This window comes from Triticum urartu, chromosome 1 (genome assembly GCF_003073215.2).
Source record: "Triticum urartu cultivar G1812 chromosome 1, Tu2.1, whole genome shotgun sequence".
NCBI lineage: Eukaryota > Viridiplantae > Streptophyta > Magnoliopsida > Poales > Poaceae > Triticum > Triticum urartu.
In genome coordinates this window covers 543,113,741-543,128,856 of record NC_053022.1, presented here as the reverse complement: position 1 = coordinate 543,128,856, position 15,116 = coordinate 543,113,741, and the positions used below count along the sequence as shown (strand labels likewise).

The 15,116-nt window shown below is 46.6% G+C and overlaps 1 protein-coding gene across 2 annotated transcripts; it reads left to right on the top strand.

Moving 5' to 3' along the window:
• The first annotated feature begins 5,508 nt into the window (after window positions 1–5,508).
• LOC125528280 lies at window positions 5,509–8,526 on the top strand. Of its 2 annotated transcripts, XM_048692774.1 has the most exons (5): window positions 5,509–5,825; window positions 6,208–6,320; window positions 6,490–7,368; window positions 7,449–7,604; window positions 7,818–8,526. In XM_048692774.1, the coding sequence occupies exons 3-5, from the start codon at window positions 6,961–6,963 to the stop codon at window positions 8,316–8,318; spliced, it is 1,065 nt and encodes a 354-aa protein (XP_048548731.1). In that variant the 5' UTR covers window positions 5,509–5,825; window positions 6,208–6,320; window positions 6,490–6,960; the 3' UTR covers window positions 8,319–8,526. The 2 variants fall into 2 exon arrangements, with proteins under 2 accessions (XP_048548731.1, XP_048548737.1); XM_048692780.1 differs by having other exon boundaries at window positions 5,509–7,368.
• Window positions 8,527–15,116: the final 6,590 nt, after the last annotated feature.

Genomic DNA, 15,116 nt, shown 5'->3' with positions numbered 1-15,116 from the left:
GGATACAGAAGGTTGCGGCAGTGGAATTAGGTTTTTGGCTCCGTATCTGATCGTTTGGGGGTACATAGGTATATATAGGAGGAAGGAGTACGTCGGTGGAGCAACAGGGGGCCCACGAGGGTGGAGGGCGCGCCTGGGAGGGGGGGTAGGCGCGCCCCCTACCTCGTGGCTTCCTCCTTTATTTATTGACGTAGGGTCCAAGTCTCCTGGATCATGTTCATTCCAAAAATCACGTTTCCGAAGGTTTCATTCCGTTTGGACTCCGTTTGATATTCCTTTTCTGTGAAACTCTGAAATAGGCAAAAAAACAGCAATTCTGGGCTGGGGCTCCGGTTAATAGGTTAGTTCCAAAAATAATATAAAAGTGGATAATAAAGCCTAATAATGTCCAAATCAGTAGATAATATAAGGTGGCCGCTACGCGTCGGCCGGCGGATGTGTTGGAAACATCCATCGCTTGTACCACCGTCCGATACGCGTCCCGACAACCGTCCGATCCAACTACGGCGTGCATGACTATTCCTGCAGCAACCGCTCTGTTTCAGAAATAAAAAACCATGTCTGCCATCCAGACACACCTGCGCGCAGCGCGGCGCCAAGCCCCGCCACCGTGAAAGCGCTGCTGCCGGGGCGCTACAGGGACCGAGGCCGTCGTAAAAAAATTCTGCAGCACAATGGCGCACCAAATCACGCGGCGCACACTGGGATCTGACGCAAATCAAGCAAGTCGCGGCCCCCTGCTTCAAGAACAGCCGTGGCCGTCGTTCTCAGCTCCGACCGCCGCCGGGGGGCTTCCTTCGACAAGATCAAATCAGGGCAGCTGGGTAAGTTTCTGAATCTTAATCCCTGAGTTGCGTGTCACTGTAACTGCTGTAGATCCTATTTATCAGAAGCGGGCTGTTTGGATTCATGCGTGTGGCAGCTAAAAAAAGTTTTAGAATTATGTGGGAGAAGCCAAGGCACAACCCTAAACCCCTGCCTCCTTCTTGTATCTCTGCAACATGTATCTGAAACATCTCATTTTTTTGTTTATCAACATAAGAAACACATAGCTAGTTGTTGTCTCTGGTTTCAATTTTGTTTATGAATGGAATGGATTGCATGAATTTCTAAAACAGCAAAATACAACTGTTGATTCCATGTATCTATCTAGGCCATGTATCTATTGATGCATTGTAGATGAAATTTTGAAGTTCCAGCAATTCTGAAAATTTTGAAACAACAAATATAACTCTTGATGCCTTGTAGATGAAAAAAGTGATTATTGCACAACACCTGCTATATTTTACGAAAATAAAAACTTGTGCCTCATTTCAGGAAGCTGCGACTGAAGGGGAAGGGAGCTATGTCCAAGGAACTTCTCTGTCCATGATAATGAAGATTCAGATGGTTTGTTGCATGCTGATGATGCAATGCAAGATGATTCGGATGATGGAGATGTTTCATCGCAGCCACTACCACCCTATGTTGGCATGGTCTTTGACACAATTCAGGATGCAAAGAAATTCTACAATGACTATGCCTTCAAGTTGGGTTTCGGGACACACATATCTTCAACAAAGTACAACCAGAAGAAGGGACGGAAGCGAGAGGATGTCGTAATGATCAAGAGGGTCTTTGGGTGTGTGCACGCTAGAACAGCTGATAAACCGGAAACAAGTAGCACCTCGGAGATCATTGCAACAGAAGCAAGCAACACCAGCAAGCGGCTTGTGCAGGCATGTGGACCACTCAAAGTTGCGACAGAGGCAGCGGCAGCACCACCTAAATGTCAATTTTGCTCAGAGGTTGGACATGCTGTACCAAACTGTCTGTACTTGAGAGCGGTGATGACAAATGCTCCGAGAAATGCCCAAGCAATACAACTCAACCTATAGGAAAAAATGCTCCAAAGAAATGCTCCATAAAATGTTTTCCATTTTCTTTTGATCCTCACATTGTGCTTGAGGAAAAAACATTCATAGTTTCTATTTTGCAACATTGATGATGCATTTAATATATATTTCCATTTTGCAAAAACTATGTTACGGGAAAACAGAGGAAATAAAAAGATCTCATATTCTTATGTGTGCCTGAAATTGATACCTATGTGTGCCTGAAAACGGAGGAAAACAGAGCACTATCCTGCAAGAAAACAGGCAAGAAAGGCTCACATTTTGTATCTTGAAATAGTTTTCAATTTGTTGTTTTCTTGATTTTGTCCTCCTTACAATATTTTTGTTTTCATGTTACGACAAAACATGTTTCCAGCACTTGAAACATCTTGTGTATTGAACAGTTTTTTGAGGTCTGATCCAGAACATGAATGATGCTTTCAGCAAATGTTGACATATTCCCAGTATTGCTAAGCACATTTTGTCCTCCCTCCAGTAATTTACATACATACATGATGATGCAAGATGGTTTCAGTTAAAAAATGAAGTGTTTCGGCAATATAATCCCAGTAAATATACATGGCACATGAAGTGTGATTTCACTGTTTCAGCACAAAAAAACCAATGAAAACAAAAATATACCAAGCTGCAAAAAAGTCCTGTCATTTTCATTACCAACTCTCCATCAATCTCTAGTTCACATTCACATGGGTCAGCATGAATCATGATGGATGATGCTCCAGCATTTCAAAACAAACTAAAAAGGTAAAAAAAAAAGAGGACATGCCCAGCATGATAGATGCTCTGAGTTCAACAAAAAACATCTAGGTAGCTCCGGCATGATACTTGTTGTTTTCAGTTACATAAATGGATGTTTCGGACACATGGACTCACAAAATAAAAAATAAAAACTAAGCTAGCGAGCTTCTGTTCCGATTGTCATCTTCTACGAGCTTCTCAGCAGTTTATGGAACTCTTCGGCTGAGTTGAGAGTATTCTAAGGGTGTTTGAAAAGCTTCGGTGATACGAATGTCTGAAAATTGAGCAACGACCTCGTGTCCTGAGCATAGAAAAGGCAGAAATACAAAAAACATGGAAAAGATTAATATTCCGCGCAGCTGCTTTGCCGACCAACGAGTTTGGAAGATAGGCATGCTGCAAAACAAGAGCAAAAATGAAAACATGGAAACTATCAACAATGCATATCTACTTATCAGAGAATGAAAAGTACTTAAGCAAAAGTTGAAGATTGTATATATAACTGCAGATAAAATGCAGGTTTGAAAGAACATTAGTTAATCCAACTAACTTCAGATAAACATGAGCTAAAAATTCATGGAAAAGTATTGGAACAGTAGCTAAATTTCAGAGAAAAGATATATGTAGTTTCAGAAGCAAAAACTGAGTTCCCTGTGCTATAAGCTAGCAGTACAAACATTCCTCTAGTTTCAGAAATATAAGCTACAGACATAACCTACAAACTAGTTTCAGAAAGGTAAGTTTCTCTTAAATTTAGCTACTGTTTCTCTGAAATTACATATATGTTTCCTTCCCTTCTCTGAAACTACATATATGTTTCTCTGAGACTACAAACTGGATAACTGCATGAGCTACAGAAGCTTTGAACTAAAAAGAAAAATACCGCATCACTAGTTTCCTGCAGCACATCAAGTCTGTACCACTAATTCCATACAACACATCAAAATCCTGCATCACTAACTTCCAAGTAAAAAATGCTACAGAAGTTTTGAGCTACAAACATTCAGAAAAGAATAGTATCGGCTACATCACATCAAGGGGATAGCATGAGCTCCATCAGCGTATTCTGAAAGTCAAATAAACAATTCTGCAACACTGGATCTGCAACATCCAAATCCCTACTACACATCTACACGTCTACACCACCTATATCATCTACACCATCCACCTTGGTGCCGACGACGAGAGCATCTCCCTACGTCAGAGCACCGCTACGATGAGCTGCAAAAATTCAGAAACTAACACAAAAATGAGATCCTGCAACTTTAAGTTCTCTCTGCATCACAACATAAACTATGAGCTTCAAAAAAATAAAACAAAGAGGATCCTACAGAAACTGCGTGCTCCGGAAATTCAAAAACACACAAATGGGATCCAGTGCACAAATTTTCAGCAGAAGGGGATCCAGTACACAAATTTGTATCACATCATAAACTATGAGCTTCAGAAAAATGAAACAAGGGGATCCTACAGAAACTGCACGCCCCAAAAATTCAGAAACACACCTATGAGTTTTCAGAACTATGCGCTCCAGTGCACAAATTTTCAGCAGCATAAAAACTGAAAAAATGATCCTGAAACTCGTTGTCGCGCCGTCGAACTACCTACAACGCCGCCGAACTACCTACAACCGCTCTGCTCCTTGTCGCGCCATCGTCTCCATCATGGTGACATGCCATTTATTTTTTTAAGGAAAATGAACTATGAAGGTAGCTAAAACTGACTAAACGGGGCTTATGGACGCCACTTATTTGCCATTTACATCCCCACCGGCCCACCTCCTCCCAGCGAATCGTTCACCAACTAAGAGGGTCCTATTTCGGTTATGTTTTGTTTCTTTTAACAGTTCCCTAGTAAAAAAATCAAACCATCTGCATCCAAATTGCCAAGATCTAGAGTTGATTATAAGAAAACCTCCAAACTAGGTGAGAGCACGTCCGCTAATTTGTAGCAGCAAATAACTGAACTACCATTTCAGCAACCTAACAGAGATATCCAATGCAACAAATGAACAAGTTCACTCATTTATGGTTCCATCTCAGCTAGCAAAACCAGACGAACAAGATGCTCCAAATCAACAATCCAGTTCATCAGGACGGCAACAGAATGCCTTCCAGTAGAACAACAGCCGCAACAGAATCACATCAACAGTTGGGGAACACAATCCATCCGCACAAGGAAACCTACAATTCTGACGCTGTTTCGTTCCTTCGGCCAAATGCATGCTCAAGAAATCGAACAAGGAAACAAAATCAATCAGTGCAGGAAAAACATGCTAATTTTCGGCCGCCGCCCGTCTTCCGGAGCATCTTGTTCATGGGGAGGGGGGCGGTTGCCCGATCCATACATGTCGGCCACCGCCGAACCCATCATCGTCGTCGCCACCGCGGAGGATATGCGCCACCGCTCCTGCCACCCAACACCCTGCGCCGCCCGCCGCCGCCCTCCTGAATCCAGCCGCGTATCCCTAGCCCTCTCAGAGACAAGAGTCTATAGAGCTGGTCAGTTGCAAGAATAACTGTACTGAAACAATGGCTCTGTTTCAGAAACGCACGCGCGTCACGCGACGGGGAGGCTGTCGTCCGTCCGATCAACAGGCGATCCGATGGACGCGGAGCCGGCGGATGCGGCGCAAGTGATCGGTCGGGTGAAGGAGAGCTTTTCCCATAATATAACATGGAGGAATCAAAAATTATAAATACGTTGGAGACGTATCAACGTGCGCGGTGTGATCGGCGAAAATTTCATCCGGTGCGCCATTACCTATCATTGCCCATAAAAATTTCGGACCACTTGCCATTTGGACAGGTATGGGGCAAATCATCAAACCCCAAGTAAAATGGGGCAAAATATTCAATCCCCCTATTAACCATGCTCTAAAAAACACTACAGAACCACTACGCTAGATCTGAAAAGAATACTAAACCTAATCCCATATAGCCTAGCCTAATCGAGCACGCCGCCGCCGCCGCCGCGCCGGTTCAGCGCTGCCCTCACATCGCCGGCAGCCCAGCCCTCACGCTGCGGCCGTGGCGCCGTCCTCTACGCCCTCCGTCGCCGCCGTCCTCTACGCCCCTCTGCCGCCGCCGAAGCTCTCCACGGCAACAACCCTCTCCGCCGTCGACGGCACCCTGTAGTCTTGCACGCCTCCGACTTCTGCACCCGAAAATTATTATCCAACACATACAATAGGTCAGGATTTTATTTGTACTTATGCTAGCCATGATTCTTCAAAGCAGGCCTAATATGTGAACGATCTGAACCGTGAAGTCTGAAACTGTGACTACTAACCTCTGTTTCCAGTCTAGTACTGTGAGTCTGACCAGAGCACTATTGTGATTTGAGCTGAACTAGTATGTCTATGTTTTTGATTCTTTGATAGTTTTTGTGTTGCCGAAGCTGAAAATATATGCTTAAATGGGTATCTTATTACATAACCATGATATATATCATAATATTCTGTAGTCATGTTTGCAAATTGAACAAGTTTGTTGGTTTGCTTTTTCTTCTTCTATGGCTGGTGGCTAACTCTTGTTTTGACTTTCTTGAATGCTCGATGGAACTTTTCTTGCAGAGACAGGCTGAGATTGTTAAATGGCAAAGAGAAAGATGGGTTCAGAAGAGGACATACGTGGAAAAACGGTGAAAAGAAAGGGACCGAGGCTTCAGCTGACTAGCCTGCCAACGGTATGGGAAATTTGTATTGGAGTATCAAGTTAGAATCACGTTAGGAATGTGCTGCTATTCTCCTTCCTCAGCATTTTTCTTTCTCGAACATTCTCCTACGTCGGCATGATCTTCCACATAACATGGCAAAATATGTATTGTTGCTCAATCCAAAATTTCATTGATGTAGGAAATTCTCTGTTGTATCTTGTCGCAACTGCCGATAAAAGAAGCTGTGCGGACTAGCATACTGTAGGAACAGTGGAGATGTCTTTGGCGTTGCCACTCGAATATAGCATTCAGTCTTATATCAATGTTGCCAGCAGTTCCTCGTAATCGTATCATTGGAGCGCTAAAACTTGATGATAATAAACTGAGGAAGCAAGAGTTTATTTAGAGAGTTGATGCAGTCCTAGAGAGACACAGTGGTGCAGGGGTTGACAGGATTCAGTTTCGTGCTCCATTTGATAATAAGCATAGAGACCAGATAGAAAGATGGGTGAACTTTGCTACTGCCTCGAAGGCGAAGCAGATTATTTTCGATTTCTTGACCGCCAGCGACATAAGCCGGCCATGTAACTTCGATTTGCATCTTCTTGATGATAGTAAAAGTTTAAGCTTGCGGTCTATAAAACTCTGCTCTGTTTCTCTAAAGGTGCCCATGGGATTCAAGGGTTTTCAGAACCTTAAATCGACTTACCTAGCAGACACAAATATTACTGATGATGGTCTTCAACATTTGATGTCCAACTGCAGTGTTCTAGAGTTCCTTGGAATTGTAGGTTGTGCAATGCTTACAACGTTGCAAATATCTCATCCTTCAAACACACTTAAGCATTTGCATGTATATGACTGCTGTTTGCTTCAAGGGATGGAGTTAAACTTTGGTCTGGTAAGACTTGAGTACAGAGGTCTGCCGATTGTGTTATCGCCTCCTGGAACCTTGCTTCTAACAAATATGTGCATAAAGTTGGAGGGTATTTGTACTTCTCTTGAATACATCTTCACCAAACTTCGTGATAATGTGCCTCGTCTCGAGGTTCTGAATCTAAAATGCCAGGAGTATAAGGTTTGGGATTCTCTGTTTCTTTCCATCAGTTTTCAATGTCGGTTTTGTTGTTTGTTTTCTTATTTGTCTGTGTGGTTCAGATGACTACATTGCCAGGAGAGCTGCATGAGTTTGTTTATTTGAAGCACCTGATATTGGAGTTAACTTTTGAGAGCTGTCAGAGAGGGAAGACTGATATCCTTCAATTTGCCTGCCTTCTGGTTGCTTCTCCTTCCTTAGAAAAGCTTGAATTTCATGTAAGTTTAGCATTTTCAACTTTGATTCAAGTAACCACTAGAAATCCGAGTATTGTTCTTAGCCGACCCTGCTTATGCCTTTGAAATAAAAATATGACAACTATCTATCAGAAGCATGTATCAGATAGTTTGCCTTTTATCGATTATACATGAGCTACTTCAGATTGCTAAGGAGTAAGCACAAAGTATTCACATCCTTGATTTTATCTACAGATGTGGCTGCGCTGGGGTCGGGAACGGTATAGAGCCGAGGACGGGAGTCTCCGGAGCCTTCCTTCCCAGCCACACTCCCATCTCAGGTCGGTCGATATCACGGGGTTTTACGGCGAGAAGGACCGGCTGGAGCTTGTGCTCCACATCCTCAGAGATTCCGTTGCGCTGGAGTCGATGAAGGTAGATCCAAGCCCTGTGGTTGCTGCTGATGTTAACCGACTTGGGGGACTGGGGAGCATGCATGTTCCTCATTTTGTGGATGGCTATGAAGTCGCCCTTGAGTTCCTCTGCAGCAAAGACCGTCGCAATGTTGTCCATGTCGCAGAGCCTCTCGCCGGTCTGGGGGTGCTTAGGCTCGGCGCGAGCCCCGATATCATCGAGAGGGCCCGACGTGGGTCTTCCCCCCTGAGTCCATGCAACAGTAGTGCAAAGGCATCCTGGCAACGTGTGAAGAGGGTGAAGCGATTGTCGCGGCCTTCCTCCAGCCGAGGAGCTTCCTGAAGCTGCTCTATATACCGGCAAGTACCTGGAAACAGAAGAGAAGCAAAAGAATCCAGCTCTGCGGACGTAATAGAGCCGTCATGTTGTGGGTTCCCTGAGGTTGCTATATTTTCTGGCTTTGTTGTGTTAAAAAACCTTCAACGATTTCAGCAACTTTTGTGTTAGGATCTAAGTAGTGATCGCCTGATCTATTACACTTGCTCACGAATTCGAGTCCCAGAGGTAGAATTACAGGCACTAATACAAGAATTTGGAGGAAGGGGATCGGGAAGAAGAAGAAAGTGCCGCTGCCGTGATCCACTGGATGACGGGGTCTTCGTGGGACGTGCCTTAAGTAGCCAGCCGGTCAGTTGGGCTTAGTGGACCCATTGCGGCCCAGTGTTGGATGGGTTGGGCTTCCTGGCCCTGATGGGTCGAGAGGCAGCGATCGGGTCGCTGCCGTCTGGGTCCTTCTTGTCAGCGGCTGGTGCAGGGTCAGCTGGAGTAGGGGCGCTGACATCCCCTCCTCCTTGCGATGAAGCTTGCCCCCAAGCCTCTGCTGCGGGAAAGCGGGCTTGCAGAGCCACTCGGTCTTCCCAAGTGTCTTCTAGGGCTGCTTCATCCGACCAACGGATGCAAACTTGTTCGATCATGACACCATTCCTCTTGCGCCAACGTCGTTGGAGAACTGCGGCTGGAACAACTGGAACATCAGTACGGCGAGGGAGATCAGAGTGAGGCAGTGTACCCCGGCGCAGGCAATGGCGTAGCTGGGAGACATGGAAGACAGGATGCACTTGAGCTTGCGGTGGTAGCTCCAGTTTATAAGCCGAATCATTGATCTTGGCGACGATCTGATACGGTCCATAATACTTGAACTCCAGCTTGTGGTTGGCGCGCGTTGCGACTGAAGTTTGAATGTAAGGTTGAAGTTTGAGATAAACCGAGTCGCCCACAGAGAAAGTGCGCGGAGATCAACGCATGTCTGCTTGAGCTTTCATGTACTACTGCGCTCTGTTTAAGTGTTGCTGCAACAAGTCTTGGATGACGGCGCGCTCTTCCAGCCAAGAATGCAGTGCTGGAACCGTGCACTCGCTGGTCGGAGTGATTCCCCAGTGTCTTGGTTCATGTCCGAACATCGCTTTGAACGGCGACATGCCGATGCTGGAGTGGTGTGAAGTATTGTACCAGAACTATGCTAGTGGTATCTATTGACTCCATCTGGTTGGGCAGGCATGCACAAAGCAACGGAGATAAGTTTCAAGGCATTGATTGACCCGTTCAGTTTGCCCGTCTGTTTGCGGATGATTTGCCGTACTCAGTCGCAACTGGGTGCCTGTATACTTGAACAATTCCTGCCAGAAGTGGCTTGTGAAGACAGGGTCACGATCTGACACGATCGAGGCTGGGAAACCGTGAATCCTGTAAACACTGTGCATGTAGAGGAGCGCAACCTTGGCTGCAGTATAAGGATGCGCCAGAGGGAGGAAATGACCAATTTTGGTGCGTTTGTCAACAATGACCCAGATGCAATTGTGTTTACCGGATTGTGGGAGTCCGTCAATGAAGTCCATCGTAATCATCTCCCACGGTTGTTGTGGAATTGGAAGGGGCTGGAGTAGACCTGGAGACGCTGCTCTGTCCGGTTTAGCTTGCTGACAGATCGGGCAACATCGCACATAATGCAGCACATGCGTCTTCATCTTAGGCCACGCGAACTAGACGACGAATGCGCCGGAAGGTAGCTGGGAACCCAGAGTGCCCACCCAGGGGGCTATCATGAAATGCCCCCATGATCTTCTGTTGAAGCGCCGTCAAGCCTCCTAGCCAGATACGCCCACGGAAGCGAATTATGCCCTGCTGCAAAGTGAAACGCCCTTTGGAGTCTTCTTTAATTGCCAGTTGCTCTAGCAGTTTCTGCGCCTGAGGATTGCAATTGTAACTCGCCACAACATCTTCAAGCCATGTTGGCTGCCAAGAAGTGACAGCTGAAAGGATCTCTGACGAGCATGCGCGCGACAGCGCGTCCGCGGCTGTGTTTTCGGTCCCTTTCTTGTATCGAATGGTGTAACGCAGCCCCAAGAGCTTGGTGAAAGCACGCTGCTGCCATGGGGTGGAAAGGCGCTGCTCCTCAAGGTGTATCAGACTTTTCTGGTCAGTGTAAATGACGAACTCATTGTGTTGCAGATATGGCCGCCACTGGTCCACTGCAACCACTATGGCGAGGTATTCCTTTTCATAAGTTGAGAGGCCTTGGTACCTGGGGCTCAGGCTCTTGCTCATGAAAGCGATCGGATGCCCCTCCTGCTGCAACACTGCCCCGATTCCCTTGTCGCAAGCGTCCGTTTCGATCGTGAATGTCTTGGTGAAATCCGGCAATGCCAAAACATGAGCTGTGATTAGTTGTTGTTTGAGCAGTTGGAACGCTTGAGCAGTGTTGTCGGTCCAGACGAAAGGGGTGCCCTTCTTGAGAAGATTGAACAGCGTTCTTGCGATGATGCCGAAACCGCGAACGAAACGGCGATAATAACCCGCAAGCCCAAGGAATTGCCGGACCTGTTTGGCGTCCTGCGGAGTCGTCCACTCTTGCACCGCACGGATCTTGCTTGGTTCCATGGCCACACCCTTCTCGCTGATGACATGGCCCAAGTAAGAGAGCTATTGCTAACCAAATTCACATTTAGATCTCTTGACCTTCCATTGATCCTTGCGCAGCAGCTCGAGAACCTGACGAATGTGAGAGACATGTTCTTCCCAGGTACGGCTGAACACCAAGATATCGTCGAAGAACAAGAGCACACAGTGCCGGAGGAGAGGGTGCAGGGTGTCCGTTAGCACACTGATGAAAGTTGCTGGTCCGCCTGCTAATCCGAAGGAGAGCACTTTAAACTCATAATGGCCCGAGTGCGTCTGGAAGGCGGTCTTGAATTCTTCCCCCTCTGCCAGTCAGATTTGATGATAACCTGCCTGCAGATCAAGTTTGGAGAACCACTTCGCTCCATGTAATTCATCAAGCAGCTCCTCGATCACTGGCACAGGAAATTTGCTGACGCGTGTCATGGCATTAAGATGGCGGTAGTCAATGCACAGCCGCCACATCCCGTCCTTCTTTTTGACTAGGATTGCCGGTGACGAAAAACTGCTGTGACTGCGCTGTATGACCCCTGACTGAAGCAGTTCAGCCACTTGCCGCTCAATTTCTGTCTTGTGCTCAGGCTTGTGTCGATACAGTCTGATGTTAACTGGCTGTGCGCCGGGCATCAGTGGTATGGTGTGGTCGTACGCACGGCGAGGTGGCAGACCTGTGGGTTTCTGGAACACGTCTTCAAATTCAGCTAGCACTTGCTGCAATTCAGGCGACTCCTCTGAAACAGGTGACCCCTCCTTGATCGGGCAGAGCAAAATAATGTGAAGGAGAGAGCCTTGGTGGTGCAGGTTCATGAGCTGAACCCGATTGATCACATGGCATGTCGTGGAGTTGGCTTCATGGCCGAACAGGTGAGCTCGTCCCAGGGCAGTGGGGAATTGGATGTACTTGGCGCGCCAGTCGACAGTCATAGGACTGTGTTGTTCGAGCCAGTCCATACCGAGAATGGCATCGTACGTGCCCAGTGGAAGGATCTTCATGTTGGTGTTGAAATCGTGGCCCTGAGAAGACCACTGGCAAGAGGGAATCGCAGGAGTGCAGGTGAGTTCGCCCCCATCAGCAACACGGACACGGCACGGCTGCTTGAGCGGCACGGCTCTCGACATTTGTTGGGCGAGCTTCTGGTCGATGAAGGATGTAGAGCTGCCGCTGTCAACGAGGAGTAACACCTCGCGCCCCTGCATCGTGGCGAGCAGTTGAAAGGCCTTGGGCGAGACGCTGCCATCCAGCGCGGAGCGAGAAATGGCCATGACGGTGTCGCGGGTTGATGCAGTTGTCGTAGCTTCGTGTTGCTCGGCGTGAAGGAAATATGCCCTAGAGGCAATAATAAAGTTATTATTTATTTCCTTATATCATGATAAATGTTTATTATTCATGCTAGAATTGTATTAACCGGAAACATAATACATGTGTGAATACATAGACAAACAGAGTGTCACTAGTATGCCTCTACTTGACTAGCTCGTTAATCGAAGATGGTTATGTTTCCTAACCATAAACAAAAGAGTTGTTATTTGATTAACGGGGTCACATCATTAGGAGAATGATGTGATTGACATGACCCATTCCATTAGCTTAGCACATCATTAGGAGTATGTTTCTATTGCTTTCTTCATGACTTATACATGTTCCTATGACTATGAGATTATGCAACTCCCGTTTGCCGGAGGAACACTTTGTGTGCTACCAAACGTCACAACGTAAATGGGTGATTATAAAGGTGCTCTACAGGTGTCTCCAAAGGTACATGTTGGGTTGGCGTATTTTGAGATTAGGATTTGTCACTCCGATTGTCGGAGAGGTATCTCTGGGCCCTCTCGGTAATGCACATCACATAAGCCTTGCAAGCATTGCAACTAATGAGTTAGTTGCGAGATGATGTATTACGAAACGAATAAAGAAACTTGCCGGTAACGAGATTGAACTAGGTATTGAGATACCGACGATCGAATCTCGGGCAAGTAACATACCGATGACAAAGGGAACAACGTATGTTGTTATGCGGTCTGACTGATAAAGATCTTCGTAGAATATGTAGGAGCCAATATGAGCATCCAGGTTCCGCTATTGGTTATTGACCGGAGACGTGTCTCGGTCATGTCTACATTGTTCGTAGGGTCCGCACGCTTAAGGTTTCGATGACAGTTATATTATGAGTTTATGAGTTTTGATGTACCGAAGTTAGTTCGGAGTCCGGGATGTGATCACGGACATGACGAGGAGTCTCGAAATGGTCGAGACATAAAGATTGATATATTGGACGGCTATATTTGGACACCGAAAGTGTTCCGGGTGATTTCGGAGAAAATCGGAGAGCTGGAGGGTTACCGGAACCCCCCCGGGAGAAGTAATGGGCCATATGGGCCTTAGTGGAGAGAGAGGGGCAGCCAGAGGTGGGCTGCGCGCCTCCTCCCCCCTGGTCCGAATTGGACTAGGAGAGGGGGGGCGGCGCCCCCCCTTTTCCCTCTCCCTGTTGGGGAACGTAGTAATTTCAAAAAAAATTCCTACGCACACGCAAGATCATGGTGATGCATAGCAACGAGAGGGGAGAGTGTGATCTACGTACCCTTGTAGATCGACAACGGAAGCGTTTGGTTGATGTAGTCGTACGTCTCCACGGCCCGACCGATCAAGCACCGAAACTACGGCACCTCCGAGTTCTAGCACACGTTCAGCTCGATGACGATCCCCGGACTCCAATCCAGCAAAGTGTCGGGGAAGAGTTCAGTCAGCACGACGGCGTGGTGACGATCTTGATGTACTACCGTCGCAGGGCTTCGCCTAAGCACCGCTACAATATTATCGAGGACTATGGTGGAAGGGGGCACCGCACACGGTTAAGAATATGATCACGTGGATCAACTTGTGTCTAGGGGTGCCCTCTACCCCTGTATATAAAGGATCCAGGGGAGGAGGCCGGCCGGCCCTCTATGGCACGCCAAGGAGGAGTCCCCCTCTCCTAGTCCAATTCGGACCAGGGGGAGGAGGCGCGCAGCCCACCTCTGGCAGCCCCTCTCCCTCTCCACTAAGGCCCATATGGCCCATTACTTCTCCCGGGGGGGTTCCGGTAACCCTCCGGCTCTCCGGTGTTCTCCGAAATCACCCGGAACACTTCCGGTGTCCGAATATAGCCGTCCAATATATCAATCTTTATGTCTCGACCATTTCGAGACTCCTCATCATGTCCGTGATCACATCCGGGACTCCGAACTAACTTTGGTACATCAAAACTCATAAACTCATAATATAACTGCCATCGAAACCTTAAGCGTGCGGACCCTACGGGTTCGAGAACAATGTAGACATGACCGAGACACGTCTCCGGTCAATAACCAATAGCGGAACCTGGATGCTCATATTGGCTCCTACATATTCTATGAAGATCTTTATCAGTCAGACCGCATAACAACATATGTTGTTCCCTTTGTCATCGGTATGTTACTTGCCCGAGATTCGATCGTCGGTATCTCAATACCTAGTTCAATCTCGTTACCGGCAAGTCTCTTTACTCGTTCTGTAATACATCATCCTGCAACTAACTTATTAGTTGCAATGCTTGCAAGGCTTAAGTGATGTGCATTACCGAGAGGGCCCAGAGATACCTCTCCGACAATCGGAGTGACAAATCCTAATCTCGAAATACGCCAACCCAACATGTACCTTTGGAGACACCTGTAGAGCTCCTTTATAATCACCCAGTTACGTTGTGACGTTTGGTAGCATACAAAGTGTTCCTCTGGCAAACGGGAGTTGCATAATCTCATAGTCATAGGAACATGTATAAGTCATGAAGAAAGCAATAGCAACATACTAAACGATCGGGTGCTAAGCTAATGGAATGGGTCATGTCAATCAGATCATTCACCTAATGATGTGATCCCGTTAATCAAATAACAACTCCTTGTTCATGGTTAGGAAACATAACCATCTTTGATTAACAAGCTAGTCAAGTAGAGGCATACTAGTGACACTCTGTTTGTCTATGTATTCACACATGTATTATGTTTCCGGTTAATACAATTCTAGCATGAATAATAAACATTTATCATGATATAAGGAAATAAATAATAACTTTATTATTGCCTCTAGGGCATATTTCCTTCAGTCTCCCACTTGCACTAGAGTCAATAATCTAGATTACACAGTAATGATTCTAACACCCATGGAGCCTT

What these genes read in the sequence shown, in the direction of transcription:
- LOC125528280 (XM_048692774.1), top strand. Translation starts at nt 6,961, where the DNA reads ATGGGATTCAAGGGTTTTCAGAACCTTAAATCGACTTACCTAGCAGAC. An exon ending in TAAAATGCCAGGAGTATAAG is followed by an intron (nt 7,369 to 7,448) that starts GTTTGGGATTCT and finishes TGTGTGGTTCAG; the next exon opens with ATGACTACATTGCCAGGAGA. An exon ending in TAGAAAAGCTTGAATTTCAT is followed by an intron (nt 7,605 to 7,817) that starts GTAAGTTTAGCA and finishes TTTTATCTACAG; the next exon opens with ATGTGGCTGCGCTGGGGTCG.